The sequence below is a fragment of the Pelmatolapia mariae genome, linkage group LG17, assembly GCF_036321145.2.
Source record: "Pelmatolapia mariae isolate MD_Pm_ZW linkage group LG17, Pm_UMD_F_2, whole genome shotgun sequence".
Classification (NCBI taxonomy): Eukaryota; Metazoa; Chordata; class Actinopteri; order Cichliformes; family Cichlidae; genus Pelmatolapia; species Pelmatolapia mariae.
This window is the reverse complement of record NC_086242.1, coordinates 39,846,361-39,866,721: the sequence shown is the minus strand read 5'-3', so window position 1 is coordinate 39,866,721 and position 20,361 is coordinate 39,846,361. Positions and strand designations below refer to the sequence as shown.

Sequence of the window (20,361 nt, the reverse complement as noted above, 5' to 3'; positions counted from 1 at the left end):
GCACCACTTCCCGGTTATCTTTGATGTTGACCTAGGTAATACCGAATTGCACCTTGAAGCCCTTCTTTGCCCTATGCGTACAGTTAATGCTGATACTGTGGTGAATTTTTCTGCTTCTTTTCTGAATTCTGCATTTACTACGTTAGATTGTTTTACCCCTCATATGGTTGAGAATTTTGCCAACACCCTGTTAACTACATGTTCCTCTATCCTCGACATTGTTGCACCTATTAAAATGAAGCGCCCCAGAACTTACTCACAATGTTGGTTAAGCGACTCTGTTCGTGCCCTACGACGTGTGTGTCGGCGTGATGAGAGGAGGTGGAGGAAAGATAAACTCCAGGCATCTTATGATATCCTACGTGTCAGCCGCTTGAAGTTTCAAACTGCTGCCAAAGTGGCTAAAGCAGCTTTCCTTTCAAAAATTATCTCAGTCAATGGTCACAACCCTCGAATTTTATTTAAAATTTTTAATTCTGTGGTCAACCCCTGCCCTACTATGCCGCTGCCGTGCTCCCCGGTTCTTTGTGAACAATTTTTAAATCATTTTTTAGATAAAGTTTCATCTCTTAAATCTGCTCTTCCTTTAATGACAGGCCCTGCGTTTACACCTGACTGTTTGTCTACTTTCCATCAGTTTGAACCCATTTCTCTCCCTACTCTTGAGCGTCTAGTTGAACAACTGAATAATACTAATCCCGTATATGACGTTCTCCCATCGCGTATAGTTAAGGACTGCTTCAGTGCAATTGGACCTAGTATTTTGTCGCTACTGAACTCTTCCTTGCTCTCCGGCTGCGTACCATCAGCCTTTAAACATGCTATAATTCAACCTGTCCTTAAAAAAAGGAACCTCGATTATAATGATTATGCGAACTATAGGCCGATCTCCAAGCTTCCGTTCCTGGCCAAAATTCTTGAGAAGATAGTTTTGCTTCAACTCCAGGCGTACCTGGATGAGAATAACATTAATGATAAATTCCAATCGGCCTTCAAACCACATCATAGCACTGAGACAGCGCTGCTCCGAGTCCTTAATGACCTTCTACTAATCGCTGATAATGGACGCTCCGCGGTCCTAGTGCTATTGGATTTATCCTCGGCATTCGACATGGTTGATCATAACATCCTATTGGCGAGACTTGAGCATACTGTAGGCATCAAGGGTGTTGCCCTGGATTGGTTTAAATCATACCTCTCCAATCGGCTCTCCTCGGTTAACCTGGGCACTTGCTCTTCCTCCACTGTACCTGCCTGCTGTGGTGTCCCACAGGGATCTGTGCTAGGCCCTACTCTGTTCTCATTGTACATGCTTCCTTTAAGCGCTATCTTTGAGAAATATCACATCGCTTTTCATTATTATGCCGATGACATTCAGATCTACTTTGAGTTAAATGATGACCTAGCTCTGTCCTTGAATTGTTTTCGAGAGTGCATGTGCGAGGTCAAGCAATGGCTCCTGGCAAATACTCTTATCCTTAATGATAAGAAAACGGAAATTGTGGTCTTTGGCAGTAATGTTCTTCGTGCCCAACTTCGTGATGCTCTTGGTTTTCTCACTAGTTCCTTTCCTGATACTGCGAGGAATCTGGGCGTGTTACTTGACAGCTCGTTTAAACTTGATAAACAAGTGTCTGCTGTTGTTAGATCCAGTTTTTACCAACTCCGCCTTATTTCTAAGGCCAGGCAGTATATCCCGCATAAAGACCTGGAAAAGCTCATCCATGCCTTTGTGAGTTCAAGGCTGGATTACTGCAATTCACTCTATTTTGGTCTCCACTCTGCTCTCCTTCATAGATTGCAGACTGTCCAAAATGCTGCAGCACGCATTCTAACCAAAACTAGGAAGTTTGCCCACATCACTCCCGTCCTAGCTGATTTGCACTGGCTGCCTGTGAAATACCGTATCCAATTTAAAATTCTGCTGATTACCTTTAAAATCACTAATAACACAGCACCGAGCTATCTTAAGGAACTCCTTAACTCATATGTTCCAGCTAGGGCTCTGAGAACATCTTCACAGTTGCTGTTGGTGCAGCCTAGATCTCGGCTGAAGTCTAGAGGTGACCGAGCGTTTGCCCTGGCTGCACCAGAGCTGTGGAACAACCTTCCGTTTGGCATCCGGGCGTCTGATTCTATTCAATCTTTTAAATCGCGACTTAAAACCTATTTGTTTAATCTTGCTTTTTCCACCGGTTAATGCCGGCCTTGTTGCATAGATTTATTCGATTAATTCTCCTACTATGCTTTTATTCGTGCTGTGTATGTCATATCCCCATTGTGTACTTGTGGCTTTCCCTGTGAACATAATTTTACCATTTTACATTTTTACATTTTTATGACCCTGATTTTTCCTTGTTTTATGTTAAGCACTTTGGCATACCGTTGGTTTTTAAATGTGCTCTATAAATAAAGATTGTTGTTGTTGTTGTTGTTGTTTTTGCACTGGTGTGTAGTCATGTTGGAACAGGAAGGGATCAAATGTTCCCAGAAAGTTGGGAGCAAGAAATTGTCCAAAACATCTTGATTTGCTGAAACATTAAGAGTTTCTTTTGCAGGAACTAAGGGGCCTGTAATATTCTGGGTGAGTGGCAGTGTTCTGCCACAGTGCTGTGGTCTCCACCTCTGGGCTGAGCCTTCGTCATCTCACCTGTTGTCCACACCTGGTGGTGATTCCAGGTGTGGATTCCATTTAACCAACTGCTAACCAACTTTTCCACGAACCTACAACTCACCCAGCAATTTTGTTGTCCGGGTGGAAATTGTGAGAAATTCGGGAGAATGGTCTACGTGGGCCGGGTACTCCGAAGAGCAAGAAGGGTGGAAATGCGAGGCTTGTGAAATGGGACGGTCTAGCCTCTGTCGCGCTGCTCACATTTCATACAGAACTGTTTGACAGAAATGAAGGAGAAAACATGTTTTTTGTTCGTTTGTTTTTGTTGGTTTTTTTTAGATGTTTTGATTAGTTGAGTATCTGAGGCTGAGACCACGGGACTGTACAAACATGATTGTTGGGCTTCATTTCTGTATCCAACTGTAACTTTAAGATTAGCTAGTAAATAACAGTTAGCTAATGTTACACATGAGACTAAAGTCATCTCACTTTGGTAATGTAAATACAATATGGCCAATATTTTTGTCAATAGAAAATTGTATTTTTTAGTCAGTATAAGCTTTTAATGACATAAGTTTATTTGTGATAGAATGCTGCATGATGATCTTTTTCTTGTTTAGAACTGATTGCTCTTTTCATTGCTCAGAACTGATTGTTCTTTATGAAACGTGTTCTGATATTTGTATCTGAATCTTTCCACAGCAATAGTAAGAAGTTGAACAAGCAGTTCTGACCTCGCACAGACACACAATCACATACGCACATGCTCATGTCACTGAACAAATGTTTTCATTTCAATTGTATAAATAAAGAACGCAGACGGTGACAGAGTGCGAGTCTGTGAGTGTCTCATGCGAGTACAAGCGCTCTGTGACCATCCTCGCGAGTAAAAACAACTGCAGTGTTTGTGTTTTCTAACTCAGGTGTCTCAGCTAAGTAGCCGCGGGGTGATTTTTAGAAATCCTCTGTCAATTTTATTTATTATTATATCAATTAAGATTTATTACAGCAGTGAGCTTGAACTCTGTGTCAAATACTGAGCTTCAGTAAAGATTCAAGTTTTTAAAGTATTTAAAATTTCTATCACTTTATATCTTTACTCAAAGACAAGTATCTTTTACAGTGTATATATAGATGTATTATACATATTGTTCTTCTAATATGTTAGCATTACTAAATCTTTCTGAATGCTTACAAATATGGGTGAAAAGAAAATTTACTGTTACTGTTTCTGATAGAATGAAGAGTAGACTGATATATGAAATATTCCTTTATTGGGTGAGAAAATCAGACCATGTCATAACTCCTTATGTCATACAGAATAGATATCAGAGCCCTAAACAGGCTGACTTCTGCTAAATGGGTCAAACTGGGCAGAAAGTATACAAACAGGCTTTGAGTGGTGTTTCCTTTAAGAAATAAACACTAATGCTGTGGCCCCCTGGCCGCTCCACCATGTGGGGTGGGTTGGCCCATGTCTGGATGTCCAGTCTGTGTCACCGAAGCTCTGGAGTGGCACCTGTCCACCACACTTCAGAGGTTGGAGTGGATGAGGATGGGTGTGCGGGTCTGTGCAGTTTCTCTGTGTGTATGTGCATGTGGCTAGGCCTGGGACTGAGGCTCACTGTGCCTTAGTCCCTCTTAGATGTTAGTATTGAGGGCGGGGGATTCCCCTCCCTGCTACTTCCCAGATCAGCTGTGGCCTCAGATCAGCTCTCTTGGGTGACGTGGACGGCCAAAGTCTCCTGGGTCTTTCCCTGTTTGCCTCTGACTCTCAGGGGGTTTTGGCATTATTGTAGTCTCACACTCTCATTTTTCAAGTACATTCTATGATAAAACACTTGCACACAGACACTCACATCAACTCTGTCTCTCTCTCGCACTGCATGCTGGGAGTTTGATGGTAGTGAGTTTGGTGGGTCTGAGTGAGAGTCTGTGAGTTTTTCATTAAATGCTTTTTTTCAGTTTTCTCGCTATGTATATTGTATGATCGTTTCATAGCTGTCTGTGATTCTGTAGTTTGTTTTTCAGTTTGACAGGGATGGCGTCCAGTAGGACAGAGTCAGGGTGGTGCCACAGCCGAGCACCACTGTCGAGCAGGTGTTGTTGGCTGTAGGTGAGCAGGTGGGACATGGAAACATTTCATACGCTTCACGTATGAATAAAGCGGTTGTCATATTTTTGAAAGAGCAGGGGTTTGTCAATCAGCTTATAGAGAGTGGCCTGTATTTAAATGATGAATTTATGCAGGTTTCACCCCTTGCAGTGCCCTCCACTCAGATCACGGTGTCGGGGGTGCCTCCGTTTAGTCCCAATGCGGCTTTGGATCAAGAACTGAAGCGCTTTGGGAAATTTGCAAGTGGCTTCCGTACAGTGAGTCTGGGCTGTAAGGACGCCAAGTTAAAGCATGTTCAGTCCCTTTGGAGGCAAGTGTTCATGTTTTTAGACTCCCCCACACAGACACTGGATGTCTCCTTCCGTGTCAGACATGAAGAAGGGTTCTACATGGTGTATGCTAGCAGAGGTGGGACCAAGTCATTGTTTTGCAAGTCTCAAGTAAGTCTCAAGTCTTTATCCTCAAGTCTCAAGTCACTGGTGTGAAAGTCCGAGTAAAGTCTGAAACTTTGAATTTCAAGTCCTTTCGAGTCTTTAAAAAAAAAAAAAGAATGTTGCAGTTATATGTTAAATGTAAATATTAGACCATGTGATTTTTAAATCTCTGTTTTTCTCAACACATGATGAAATAGTGAACTTAGAAAATATACGCAAATTGTGAAATTGCACCTCTATAAAATGCAGCTCAATTAAACTTAGCTCCAAGAATAATTTTCACCGACAATTCTGAGATAAGCTGCATGTTATTCTTGGATGCGCTTGTAGGACCGGCTTTAAAATAGCATGACAAAAATATCATACACATTAAAACCAAACAGTATCATCAACATAGCCTGATGAAGTCAGCTATCTCATCGTAGCAAAAGAGAAGCACCACCTACCGTTCTTTATGCAACTTCAACTGTCGGACAAAGTTGGAAGTTGTTCCATCTCTGTCTGTGATTCTCTTCTTGCATGTTTTGCATATTGCATTTCATTTTTTTGTTGACTACTTCATAGTTTGTGTACCTGAAAAAAATAACTCCTTGCAGCATTTTTGAGCAGTTTTTTTTCTTCTTAAAAATAAATCTGGTTAATTTGATTGGCTGTACTACAGCTCACGCACACATACGTACGGAGTGTGGTTTGAATAAATGAATGAATGAATTGAATTAATGGTGCACACTTTCTATATAATATGCATGTTAAATTTTAGATTTGGGGTGAAATATCAAGTCTTTTCAAGTAAACCGGTTCAAGTCCAATTCAAGTCCCAGGTCATTGGTGTAAAAGTCCAAGTCAAGTCACAAGTCATAAAATTAATGACTCGAATCTGACTCGAGTCCAAGTCATGTGACTCGAGTCCACACCTCTGTATGCTAGTCCCGGGAACATGAAATGTTTTGAGTGTGGAGATGTGGGTCATAAGAAAATAATGTGTCCTCACAGACAGCTTGCAGCAGGACCTGCTGTGAATGATAGTGGCGAGGGGATTAGTGGGCAGCAGGCACTAAACGGGGTGAGGCTGCTGTTGCCCCGCCTGAGGCTGTGCCTCCAGTGCGAGCTGAAGTCGGTTTTTCTCCCACAAATGCTACGGCTTTGGTGTGGAGTGAGGTAAGTGGTTGCATGACTACAACTAAGTCGAAAGAGAGGGTGGAGGCTGAACCTGCAGTCAGTACAGCACAGAATGGGGATGAAATGAGGAGATCAGAGTTGGATGTAGAGTGTGTTGTTGCCCCAGGAGAAGGAGGGGTGGAGGAGCAGCAGAGCAGGACACCTGATGGTTGTTACAGTATACACATTAAACTTCAGTAAAACTATGCAGTTCTGAAACGTAACTTTACCCTCAGCCAAACCGATTTGCTCAGTTGTAAATAAAACAGCGAAGTAAACGTGACCCGACAGACAAAACTTGAATGAATTAAGTCCAGTGTTTAACCACTGAGAGCTAAAACTCAGGTGAGGTTTCAAAGCTGTGTGCCGGTGACTGGACATCAGCCGCTGATAAAGTGGGTTCGCCTATAAAGTGCTCTGTTGGGAAAAGCTCCAGCAGCTCTGCGCTCAGGAAACAAACTATATTTACTTATCTTGTGCAGAAAAATGCTCCGACACTGCGTTTTATCGAGCACCGGCCTGTGATTTGAAATGCATTCTGGGATACCTGGCTGCCCCAAGTCCACACAAGCAATCGATTATCTAGGATCGACCTGTCTTGACTTACTTTTTACGGCAACCAATCAAATGTTAGAGAAGCTGCAGTGGCAGCGTTAACCCCGCCCCCTTAGTTTCATGGGTGAGGCTTACAGATAAAATGATTTCAAGGTGAGACATGAAGGGAACATAGTGCCAAAATGAATTAAATAAATAAATCATTAAATAATTAATTAAAACTGTCGATAATTATTTAAATGTGTTATTAATTAATTAAATGTGTCAATAATTAATTAATTAAATGTGTCCTAAATATTTATGTAATTAATTATTTCCAATTTTAATTAATTATTTAATGGTGTATTTAATTAATTCATTACGTCAGTCGGTTTCGGTGGTTCAACTGTCATATCTAGAGGAAGTGAGCCTCCAGATTCATCACCTAAGGCTTGAATGTCTTTCTCCACACTCACTTGGGGTCATAATCTGACTGGTGTATCAGATCAAAAAGAGTGGGGATGTCATCACCAACTGAATATGGCAAACTGGGAACCACAGCTACCAATAACAAGTAGGTTAGACCTCCCACTGTCAGGTAAACCTCAGCAGTGGGGTACCTGTGTTCATCTCCATGCACACAACTTATTGTAGCTTATTGATGCAACTGATTTTAAAATACCCAATGAATATTAAATAATTAAACTTCTTCTGTGCAAATCCTTGGTTAAAGTGTGACGCTAAATAAATTGCTTGATAAGGTGCTTTTAATAAAGTGAAAGGGGCTTTTAAAGTGCTATACAGATTATAATATATATAATAGTATGGTAGTCCTCTTCCTTACAAGCCAAATGATGGCAGCAATGTAAAGCTTGGATGCAAACAGACAGGAGAGAATATATATATATATATATATGTATGTATTTATACATATATATATATATATATATTCTAACACCCATCTCGCCCCTGCGGGCGGTTTATCCTTCAAGCTCGGGTCCTCTACCAGAGGCCTGGGAGCTTGTGGGTCCTGCGCAGTATCTTAGCTGTTCCCAGGACTGCGCTCTTCTGGACAGAGATCTCCGATGTTGTTCCCGGGATCTGCTGGAGCCACTCGCCTAGCTTGGGAGTCACCGTACCCAGTGCTCCGATTACCACTGGGACCACCGTTACCTTCACCCTCCACATCCTCTCGAGCTCTTCTCTGAGCCCTTGGTATTTCTCCAGCTTCTCGTGTTCCTTCTTTCTGATGTTGCTGTCATTCGGAACCGCTACATCGATCACTACGGCCGTCTTCTCCTGTTTGTCTACCACCACTATGTCCGGTTGGTTAGCCACCACCATTTTGTCCGTCTGTATCTGGAAGTCCCACAGGATCTTAGCTCGGTCATTCTCCATCACCCTTGGGGGCATCTCCCATTTTGACCTCGGGACTTCCAGGTTATACTCGGCACAGATGTTTCTGTATACTATGCCGGCCACTTGGTTATGGCGTTCCATGTATGCCTTGCCTGCTAGCATTTTGCACCCTGCTGTTATGTGCTGGATTGTCTCAGGGGCATCTTTACACAGCCTGCACCTGGGGTCTTGCCTGGTGTGATAGACCCCAGCCTCTATGGATCTTGTGCTCAGTGCTTGTTCTTGTGCTGCCATGATTAGTGCCTCTGTGCTGTCTTTCAGTCCAGCTTTGTCCAGCCACTGGTAGGATTTCTGGATATCAGCCACCTCCTCTATCTGCCGGTGGTACATACCGTGCAGGGGCCTGTCCTTCCATGATGGTTCCTCGCCTTCCTCCTCTTTCTTGGGTTTCTGCTGCCTGAGGTATTCACTGAGCACGCTGTCAGTTGGGGCCATCTTCGTGATGTATTCGTGGATGTTTGTTGTCTCATCCTGGACTGTGGTGCTGACACTCACCAGTCCCCGGCCCCCTTCCTTCCGCTTAGCGTACAGCCTCAGGGTGCTGGACTTGGGGTGAAACCCTCCATGCATGGTCAGGAGCTTTCTTGTCTTTATGTCAGTGGCTTCTATCTCCTCCTTTGGCCAGCCTATTACCCCAGCAGGGTACCTGATATATATATATATATATATATGTATATATATATATATATATATATATATATATATTCATTTATACATACACAAGCAAAGCAGCACTGAAATCTAAAAAAGGCATCAATTCAAAAGGGAAAGTGCCTTGAGCAACTGTTGTTGTATTTTGTGTGTATATATACACAAAATACAACAACAGTGTGTGTGTGTATGTATATATATACATACACACACAAGCACTAGTTCACCCCAGTGAACAGCTGCACAGACTAACCAGAGAACAGGATTTACTTTATGACCCATCTGTTTGGAACTGACTCAGCATCCTGTGAGCAGCTACACTGACCTCCACAGAGGTGTTTTTATGTGATTCTACGAGCCAGAAGAACCACATTGTGATACTAGGATTAAATACTCGATGTGAAGATTTTAACAAATCATCACAGCCACAGTGATGAAAAATATCTGAAAGGTAAAACCCTGACACTGGTCTGAATCACAATAAAGGACTTAAAGTAAAAATAGTGCTTCAGGTTTTTAAGGTGCTTTACAAAGTTCTTCATTTATACTTGTGTTACAAATGAACACAAGTACACCCACCAAGTACAACTCCACTGTTCACTCTATGTTCTGCTCTCCAGCTATGATACAAAGAAATATATTCCTCTTAAGCTGAAAAATGATCCACTCTCCACCGTGTCTAATAGATGTTTCTTCAGTGGTTATTAGGGCCATTTTGCTAAAACAGCTGCCTGCTGTGTCAGGTACAATCTGTCAAGGGGTGACTGAACTGAAGCTGTAAAGTCATAAAACCAAACCAAGATAATACTGCAATGCTCAGCTGTTTCTCAGTTATCAGCTCTTAAATTGTTTTATTAAGGCATTTTATTATGTCAACATAAAGGTCTCCATTCTGGCTTCAGGATCTGTGGTACCAAAAAAACAAAAGCAAAGGTGAAGCCTTAATGCCAATGTCCATAACAGAGAGCTGGCATAAAGGAAATATTTGTAGATCATTTCCCAGACAGTTATAGAGTGTATGTCTATAAAGAGATGTGTTTAGATGATAGACTGCATAAAACAAATGGCCGCACCTTCTGAGTTGAAAAATGAAGAAATAAGAATGTGCCTTAAACTTACATCCTTTCTATGGGACACTCCTGTGATTACAAAAGTATAAGTTCATGGAGAAATTCATGTCGCCTGTTGTCCATGCTGCAATGTTAAATTTCTGTATGTATGATTTAGGTGTGAAATACATTTCTGGCATTAAATTCTAGTTTCAAATCCTATTAGTCAGGATTTTTATCCTGTAGACTCTTAGTATCTACAAGGATGCTGAAACAGGATGTGCTCAGCATTGAACCTACTTTGTGATTGACAGTTAGGTACCACATAAATATGAGTGTCCTTTGGTTTCACACTTGGGATGCCTAGTTCATAAACCCATGTCCAAGTCTGTCTTTTACATGTACTCAGTGTCTTAGCTAAAACAACTTTGATACATAGAGGAGCTGGGGCTCAAAGAAACCAAAAAGCACCCAGAGGTAGTTTGAAACAAAACAACAATCACACTCACATGATACTGCCAGAAGTATTTGCTCGCCTGCCTTCACACGTATATGAGCTTAAGTGACATCCCATTCTTTTGATGTCGGCTCTGCAGCTGTAACAATTTCAAGTCTGGGAAGGCTTTCCACAAAGTGTAGGAGAGTGTTTATGGAAAATTTTGACCATTCCTACAGAAGCGCATTTGTGAGGTCAGAAACTGAAGTTGGATAAGAAGTCCTGGCTCACAGTCGCTGCTCTAATTCATCCCAAAGGTGGTCTGTCGGGTTGATGTCAGGACTCTATGTGGGCCAGTCAGGTTCTTCTGTACCAGACTCACTCATCGATGGGCCTGGCTTTGTGCAGTGGTGTACAGTCATGTTGGAACAGAAAGGGGCCATCCCCATACACTCCCCTGCACCCAACTTTACATTTGGTACAACCTAGTCAGACGAGTACTGTTCTCCTAGCTCATCCATTGGATTGTCAGATGGAGAAGTTTTGAATTGTCACTCCAAAGGGCACGTTTACACTGCTCAAGAGTGTAGTGGCAGTGTGCCTTACACCATTTCATCTAAGGCTTTGCATTGTAGTTGATGCTGTAGGATTTGGATCGAGCTGCACAGCCATGGAAACCTATTTCATCTAGTTTACTATGCACTGTTCTCAAGCTTATCTGAAGGCCACATGAAGTTTGGAGGTCTGTAGATATCACGATGAACCAAAACGTGATGGATTGTCAGTTCATGCCGGTGCCTGGAGGTGAGGTAAACTGAACTACAGCTGTCTGATAATAAATTCACAACTGACCTGAACGATATCTCTCTCTGTCATCTGCCTGGTCTGTTGACATAATAAAAGAACACCCTCTGTGCAAAGATGAGTATCCAAAGACCTTTCTCTCCGCCCACTTCCTGACAATGACACCAAAAATTAAACGAGCAAGGTATGTTGGTTTCATCCAAAAAGCACCAACTTGAATTTACTCTTGGATTGTACATGTGTGATGTATGTTTGCTGACGTGCTATATCGTGTCACAGTCCTTTTGCACTAATTACCTGGAAGCCAACAAGATTGAAGCAAAGACAGGAAAAAAGGACTGAACAGCAAGTCAGCATCAGAACTGGATCCTCGGCAAAATAATCTCCTCCACTAAAGTAAGAAATGTCAGATTCTGATTTACTTAGTATTACTGACATTGTTTAAACACTTAAGAAGGCTATTTAACACATATTTCTGTGGATAAACACTGTGGCTAATTTTACACTGTTTATCCACATTTTCCTGCAGAAGATATTCCAGTTATTACATATACATTACTTCTGTGTCTCGTACTTTGCTCTTACTTGTTTATTGAACTGTATATTTCTATACCTTTGACGTACCTCTTTCCTGATTGAAATTTTACATTTATTTACAAAGTATTTTATATTTATTAGATTATGCAGCACATGACATTAGACAGTTTTCCTGATACCTTATGAAGAAAGTAAGATGTTAGAATGATGAAAGCATTGGAAATTCTGTTTTGTCCACATGTGCACTTGTATGTACACTAAAGCATTTGCTGTTTCAATTCACATTACTTTTCTTTCACTACAAATATTTCTTAAAGACTCTTCCAAACATTTATAGTTGGAAACAACGAATCACTAGACTTTATGTACTTGTTTGTCTGTTTACTTTTCAGGAATGTGAAAGTAAGATCGTTTCCACATACACAATGCAGAGCACAGTCAAGAAACTGGGATATATTATTTTTCTCACTTTTACATCCACTACCAGGTGAACTGGTCACAGCACAACACTGCAACAAGAAATGAGGACTGTTTTCCAATCATGAAGTTCCTAGTGTGTAAACACTCCACCTGCCTTCTGAAGCTTGGTTACATCTTCGTATTCCTCATTGTGTTTGTCTTGATCCTGATTATTTACATCATGGACATTCTGGATGTGAGTTTTTTTATTATTATTATTATTTGTTTTTGTAATTAATTACTAATTAATTTTCTTAATTTTATTTACTTTCTCAAAATCAGAAACAAGAAAAGAAAGGGCAACTAGCACAAATTTAAAAAAAAAAAAAAAAGGGTTTGGGTGCATCATTTATTTTACTAAGACACTTTTTGTAGCTTTGCTTCTGTTCACCACCACATTAGTCAATATAACTGAAGTAGGAACTTTAAGCTTTAAAGACTTGGGCGATCGTGGCTCAAGAGTTGGGAGTTCGCCTTGTAATCGGAAGGTTGCCGGTTCGCTCCCCAGCTTGGACAGTCTCGGTCGTTGTGTCCTTGGGCAAGACACTTCACCCGTTGCCTACTGGTGGTGGTCAGAGGGCCCGGTGGCGCCAGTGTCCGGCAGCCTCGCCTCTGTCAGTGCGCCCCAGGGTGGCTGTGGCTACAATGTAGCTTGCCATCACCAGTGTGTGAATGTGTGCGTGAATGGGTGAATGACTGGATATGTAAAGCGCTCTTAGGGACTATTAAGGCACTATATAAATACAGGCCATTTACTTCAACCCTGCGTCATGGTCAGCGAGGCGAGCCGTGTGGAATTTATTAAAGGACCCAAGATGCAGGCATAAGTGATGTGAGTGGGCTTTTATTGAGGAGGAATACAAACAGAAAAGGCAAAGGTGTGACGGAAACTAAGCAAAACCTAAACTGGAGAAAGCTAACAAAACACAGACCTGAAATGGCGAAGAAGGGAGCAGGTAGATGACACAGAATGAAGCAGGGAATGAACACAGATGACGGAGGGAGATAATGCAGACGAACCAGCAACAGGCAGGAGAACACACAGGGCTTAAATACACACAGCAGTAATCAGGGGATGAGAGACAGGAGGGGAACACACCTGGGAGAAATCAGAGCTGACGGGACAGGGGAAACATAAACTGAACACACTCACATGACACAGAGACCTTCAGAATAAAACAGGAAACTCACAGACACAGAGAACCAGACAAGACACTGAACTTAACAGACAGATTCACAAGCAGACAGTGTGACACCATAGACCAGGGGTCCCCAATCCCAGTCCACGAGGGCCGGTGTCCCTGCAGGTTTTAGATGTGTCCTTGATCCATCACAGCTGATTTAAATGGATAAATTACCTCCTCAACATGTCTTGAAGTTCTCCAGAGGCCTGGTAATGAACTAATCATGTGATTCAGGTGTGTTGACCCAGGGTGAGATCTAAAACCTGCAGGGACACCGGCCCTCGGAGCCTGGGATTGGGGACCCCTGCCATAGACAGACAGAGGGAACAGAGAGAAGTGGGAGCAGGCAGGCATAGAACAAAACCCTAACAAATGGCAAACCTTAACAAAAGATATAACAGAATAAACAAGAACATAGAATAATATAAAGAAACACAAAACACTGAGTCGTCAGACTCAGGACCATGACACCCTGAAGTTATGGAGGACCTCGAGTACCAAAATGAATTAACTTAATACATAATTAAATATTTGTATTAATTAAAAAAATATACAAATTATTCATTAGATGTTAATACAAAAAATACTTAAAATTCAATAATAATAATAATGATAATGATAATAATACATTTCATTCATAGGCACCTTTAAGACCCTCAAGGTCACCTTACAATAGTACAGAACAGTAGCAACAATACAATACAATATAATAAAACATGGCAAAATAAAATTTAGACATAAGGTGAATAACAAAAAAAACCCAAAAAGCATGAAAGTATAAAAGCTGAGCAAGGTAAAAATGGACTAAGACAGAATCAGGTGTATGAAATTTTGAATAGATGGGTTTTGAGACGTGACTTAAAAGTGATGAGAGAATTTGTGGTCCAGTGCAAAGTCTTGGGGCAGAACAACTAAAGGCTCTGAGTCCCACGGTAGTCAGGCGAGCAGGTGGAACAGACAGAAGGGAAGCTGAAGCAGAGCGGCGTGTACGATGGGGTGAGTGCGTATGCAGAAGATCAGATAAATATGGAGGAGCGAGGTTATGAAGTGCTTTGAAAGTAAGAAGCAGGATCTTGAAATTGACACGGAGGTGAACTGGAAGCCAAAGGAGTTGTTTAAGAACAGCTGTTCTACGTTCAGTGGATCTAATTCTGGAAACAATACGAGCAGCTGTGTTTTGAACTAACTGCAATTTATGGAAAGATTTATGAGGTAGACAACAGAGAAGAGAATTTCTGTACCTCCCGTTTCTATTTTTGAATATACGGCTCACGTTTTGTTTCCATGTGTCTGCTTTTGGGTCCACAATCCAACCTCCACACAGTCTGCAAACACAGACTCTGACACAGGATTTGTGGTCCGAGACTTGAAAAAATACTAGTAAACAAATTTAAAGCACAAGTTTTTCCACACACTTACAGGCAAATAATGTCTTTATTATCAGCTTTAACCTTCTGCCCAAGGTTCAAATTCTGAGTTTGATTCAAGTTTCTGTAATAATGCATTGTAAGTAATGATGTACTGTATGTGCAGCCATACTATGATTCATATCAAATCAAGTCTCTGGGTAATATCGACTCCTTCTACCACACTACAGTTTCTTAAAATGTTTATTTTGAGACATGGGAGGTTGAAACACATCTGTTGATCAGTTTTTGGAGTATATTTGTAGTGAGCAGCCACCTATAATTCTATATACTTAAACATTACATTGTTTACTTTTAGCTGATAACAACTTTGTAAGTGTGCAGCATGCTTGCCTTACTGTTAAAAAAATATCTGCTGAAAAAAGTTATTAAAAAAAAAAAAAAAAAAAATATATATATATATATATATATATATATATATATATATATATAAAACTTCAGACACTTTTAGTGTACCTTTTTTTCTCTTCTGTAGCTCGGCATTAGCTGTGCTGTTGTTTGCTTTTAGGCAGCTGGTCTAAGGGGAAAACTCAGAGTGATAGATTGGGGCAGCAGTCTTTACTCTTTTTGAAATTGGATAATGGCTCAAGCAAGGCTAAAAATGCACAGAGCTATTATATGTCTTAATTCCATGATTATTCTATTGAAATACAAGGTGGCAGACAAACTGCATTAACCTATGCAAAACAATGAAAGTAGGGATGCCAGCACAAAAATAATCTTTCATCATATTGTGTTAAAAACTAAAGCTGAATTATGAATGAGTATATCTGCTATTTTTTGTATTTGCCACACTTTATCAATTTTTCAGTTTTGGGATAAACTGGACATCACCATCATCATCCCAGGAGCTGCCACTGTCACCCAACCTGCTGACATGTATTCTAACTTCTGCAAGTTAAAACCATTGTCCCCTGAGGAAGCTCTTGAAGAACACCTTGTACTAGAGTCCATCGCTTGGCCTAAAACTCCACCATTACCATCTCCTCTTTCTCTGAACAACACCAGTGATCCAGCCCATAGCACCTTCACCATTCTCCCAGGGAAGAGGGGAGAACAGTGGTACATAGGTGATAAACTGGAGGTTATGATAAAAATGTATGACTTCCAGGGCCGTCCAAAGAAGTCCGGCGGAGATGTCTTACTAGCCCGGCTGAACAACTTGACTCTTGGTGCAGGTGTGGCAGGGCATATAACAGATTATCTCAATGGCACCTACTCTGCTGTATTCTCTTTACTCTGGGAAGGAAGTGCACAGGTTCAGGTAATCCTAACACTCATGTTGAATGTAATTGTAGGGACCTTTTTCTTTCACTGTCTGTCCTTTTTTCAATCACTGGAAAATTTATCAAGGTTAAAGTCAAGGTCAAGCTTATTAAGTTTATTTACAAAGTGAACAATGTAAAAAGCCATGAAAATAAATAAAATGCAAAGCACCTTGGAGTTCCCCTAAGGAGTTCCTGAGCATCATGGACTCTTTTAATTTTGTTCAGCATGTGACCACCACCCTACTGGTGGTGGTCAGAGGGCCCAGTGGCGCCAGTGTCCGGCAGCCTCGCCTCTGTCAGTGCGCCCCAGGGCAGCTGTGGCTACAATGTAGCTTGCCATCACCAGTGTGTGTGAATGGGTGAATGTAGTGTAAAGCGCTTTGGGGTCCTTAGGGACTAAGTAAAGCGCTATACAAATACAGGCCATTTACCATGCAGGCCATGTATCAGGCCCTACTCACACTGCTGGGCATACTCTGGACTTGGTCTTCACTTATGGCATTTCCCTTGACCACTTGAATTTAAATGACGTTGTTTTTAGCGACCATAAGTCAGTCTCTTTTAATGTGTCTGTCAACTCAGAGTCTCTTCCCCAAGGTTTTATTAGGCGCAGGCGCTTTATTGATGACTCTGTTATTTCTAAATTTTCTTCCCTTTTTGATTTTAAGACTTCTTTTGACGATGTTGAACTCCATATTAACTCTTTTAATAAATGCTGTCTTGCCGTTCTCAATCAGGTTGCTCCTTTTAAAACTAGGCATTGCTCTGTTAGTTCCTGCACACCCTGGTTAAGTAATCAGACTCGTGGTCTTCGACGCTCCTGTCGAAAAGCAGAGCGTCTCTGGAAGTCCACTGGTCTGGTTGTCTATCGTGAGCACTTCAAAGATCATCTTCACTTATATAACAAGTACATGAAAGAGGCTAGATCCTCTTATTTCAATAATCTTATAAATCGTCATAAGAATAACCCAAGAATTCTGTTTGATACCATCAACAGTATTGTTTCTCCTCCAACTCAGCATGCTGCGTTACTTTCTGATGAAGACTGTAATACTTTTCTCCATCACTTTGCAAATAAGGTGATGGACCTGAGATCCAAAATCTCCTCAAGTGCCTCCCCTTATGAAGATGCCCCTCGGTGTTTTGGGTCATTTACTTCCTTTTCTCCAATCACACGTAATGACTTAATTACAGTAATAGGTAAAAATCCTCATCACGCTCTTTAGATATATTACCTCCCTTTGTCCTGTCTGGTACTCTCACCATCATTGGTCCCACATTGCTATCCATCATCAAGAATTCACTGAGGCAAGCCTGTGCTCTGTCCTATTTTAAACATGCTGAGGTGACTCCTCTATTGAAAAAACAGAATCTAGATCCTAGCTTCCGGCCTATTTCAAAATTGCCATTTTTACGCAAATTACTGGAACAAATTGTAGAAAATCAGTTCAGGTCCTTACTATGCAGATTACAGATTTTTGACCCTTTTCATTCTGGCTTTCAAAAACAGCACTCCACTGAGACCACTCTCTTAAGGGTCTATAATATTATATATTGACCATAAAATCCTACTTAACAGGTTGAAGGTTTTGGCTGAAATATCTGGATCAGCCTTAGACTGGTTTTCTTCCTACTTATCAGACAGGACCTTTTCTGTTAGGACTGATAGGTTCTCCTCTAACATTGCCACCTGTGGGGTTCCACACGGCTCAGTTTTGGGTCCATTATTATTCTCTTTTTATATTCTTCCTTTAGCTAGCATTATTCAATCTTTTAGCGACATCTCTTATCATTTCTATGCTGATGACATTCAGCTGTATATGTCCTTTAAGCCTCACCAGCTGGATAGGCTGTCCACCCTAGTCCAGTCTTTAACTCAAATCTCTGATTGGCTTTCTAACAATTATCTTGTTTTAAACAAAAATAAAACAGAGACCATGATTGTAGCTCCTCCTGAACTACATTCTAAAATCAGTCAGGTTCTTGCCTCTTTCTGTCCTTCTGCCAAGTCAAATATTCGAAATCTTGGAGTAATATTTGACTCTTCTCTGGGCCTGGACTTACATGTAAAGTCTTTGTCTCGTTCCTGCTTCTTTCATTTAAGGAACATTTCTAAACTCCGACATATGGTCTCCTCAGCTGAATTAGAAAAAATTGTTCATGCATTTGTGTCATCACGTTTACATTATTGCAGTGCCCTGTTTACCAGCTAATGATAAGGATAAATCACCTCTTTCTCGCCTCCAAGCTACACAAAATGCAGTGGCCAGGCTACTATCTCGTTCTAGCAAGCGTGCTCACATTACTCCCATTTTATATTCTTTACATTGGCTCCCAATAGATTTTAGAATTCATTTTAAAATTCTTGTTTTAACATACAGAGCACTAAATGGCCCCAGATTATTTATCCAAGCTTCTTATAAAATACACTGCAGCTCGTTGTCTTCGCTCACAGGCTCAGAGTTTGTTGGTTGTTCCCCGTACACGACTGAAGACGAAAGGGGGCGGAGCCTTTCAGTCTGTGGCACCAAGGCTGTGGAACGGTCTACCACCACAACTACGTTTGTTGACTCTGTGGAATCCTTTAAAAAGCAGTTAAAAACTTTATTATTTAAACAGGCCTTTTGTTAATCAACACTTTTGAATTTGCATTATATATATTGTCTATTTTATTACTTAAATTTTCTTTATTTTAACCTTTGTGTACAGCGCTTTGTGACTGCCTGTCTACGAAAAGCGCTTAATAAATAAACCTTACCTACTTAAAACAATGCTGCAGTAAAATATTGAAAAATGTCAAAGTGTGTTAAAAGCTAGACCATAAAACTGTGTCTTTAGTAACGATTTGAAACGTTCGAGTGAGCAGATCTAATATTAAGAGGAAGACTATTCCAGAGTCTGGGACCTGCCACAGAGAAGCCCTGTCGTAACGAGACTTTAAGTTTAGTCCGTTGAATAGTTGAGGTTAGTTTTGACCTGGACCTCACGGTCCTTTCTGGAGCATAAATAAAAAGGGGCTCAGACAGGTAAGAAGGGGCTCAGCCGTTAAGCAATTTAAAAACAAAAAGTACAACTTTAAAATGCCAGTGTAGAGAGGCCAAAGCTGGGGTGATATGTTCCTTCCCTTCAGTGCCAGTTAGCAGACAAGCAGCTGCATTTTGGACCAACTGGAGACGATAAAGAGAGGCCTATTCCAAAACAAAGAACAGACAATTGCAGTAGTCCAGTCTGTAAGTAATGAACAAGTGAATAACACGTTCAAAGATATTAGCTGGAAGGTATGGCCTAACCTTGGTTAGCTGTGTCAGTTTTGGCCGGCGGTCACGGGCCACTTCCAATTAAATGGCACAAGACTGAAGTAAAATGTATCCATCAAATAGAAGACTTTATTAAAGAGAACACATGTTGACACAGCAACACACAGCAAAGAATCCAACCCCTCTAAAAACAAATGGCTTCCTTTTATACTCTACACATTCAGGTGAACAGCTGGAATAGCCCAAGTCTGGGGATCAGCAAACCAAATGAAAACATAAACCTCCCCATGAGAAAATATCCAACCACAATATAACATATGATAGACATATTCAGATATGTAACAAGTCCTACAAATAACTCAATAACATATAGACTTCAACCACTTCTATATACATTAAAACAACCTAACCCCACTCCCCTAGCCTGGCACATTGATTGGTCCAGGAGCTCATAAGCAGGTGATTGAGCTGCTTTTACTCTTTTGCTCCACATCCTGCAAAAGAAGCAACCAGGAAAGGTGAGTACTGTTAACACTTCTCTTTTTACTAGTGATGGGTAGATGAGGCCTCATGAAGCGTTTCAGCTAGTGATGGGCAGATGAAGTTTCATGAAGCACTGAAGCGTTTCATCCAATTGGTTCACCCCAGCGCAAAGCGTCTTGAAGCTTCATTTGCTCTAGTAGGACATCTACTGGACGTAAAAATATTAGTTGGCATGAATTTGAAGAGTGTGGTATTTTGCACACAGCCTGTAAATGTCAACAACAAAAGGAGTGTGTAAAACATGTATATTGTAGTGATGGCAGTATACTGTGTATATTTATACTGGCAGTGTGGAAAATGATTATTTGGAAATGCTTAAAATGGAAATGATCATTTACTGTGAGGTGAGGTGTGGTTGGGGTATGGAAAGTGGTTGTGCTTTTGTAACGTTGAGGTATGGACAGTGATTAGTGTTTAGGGGACACATCATCGGTTTTTATTTAAAAACAGTTTCTCCACTGTGGCAGGTCG

General features: G+C 41.0%; 1 protein-coding gene across 1 annotated transcript in view; it reads left to right on the top strand.

Annotated features, from left to right (window-relative positions):
* Positions 1-4,088: 4,088 nt before the first annotated feature.
* Positions 4,089-20,361, top strand: part of LOC134646735 (NXPE family member 3-like) — a 35,310-nt gene continuing 19,037 nt past the window's right edge. Inside the window, exons 1-3 of the mRNA XM_065469470.1 lie at positions 4,089-4,173; positions 4,881-4,987; positions 15,634-16,086. Of these exons, the coding sequence (XP_065325542.1) occupies positions 4,089-4,173; positions 4,881-4,987; positions 15,634-16,086 (645 nt within the window). The remainder of the gene's footprint in view (positions 4,174-4,880; positions 4,988-15,633; positions 16,087-20,361) is intronic.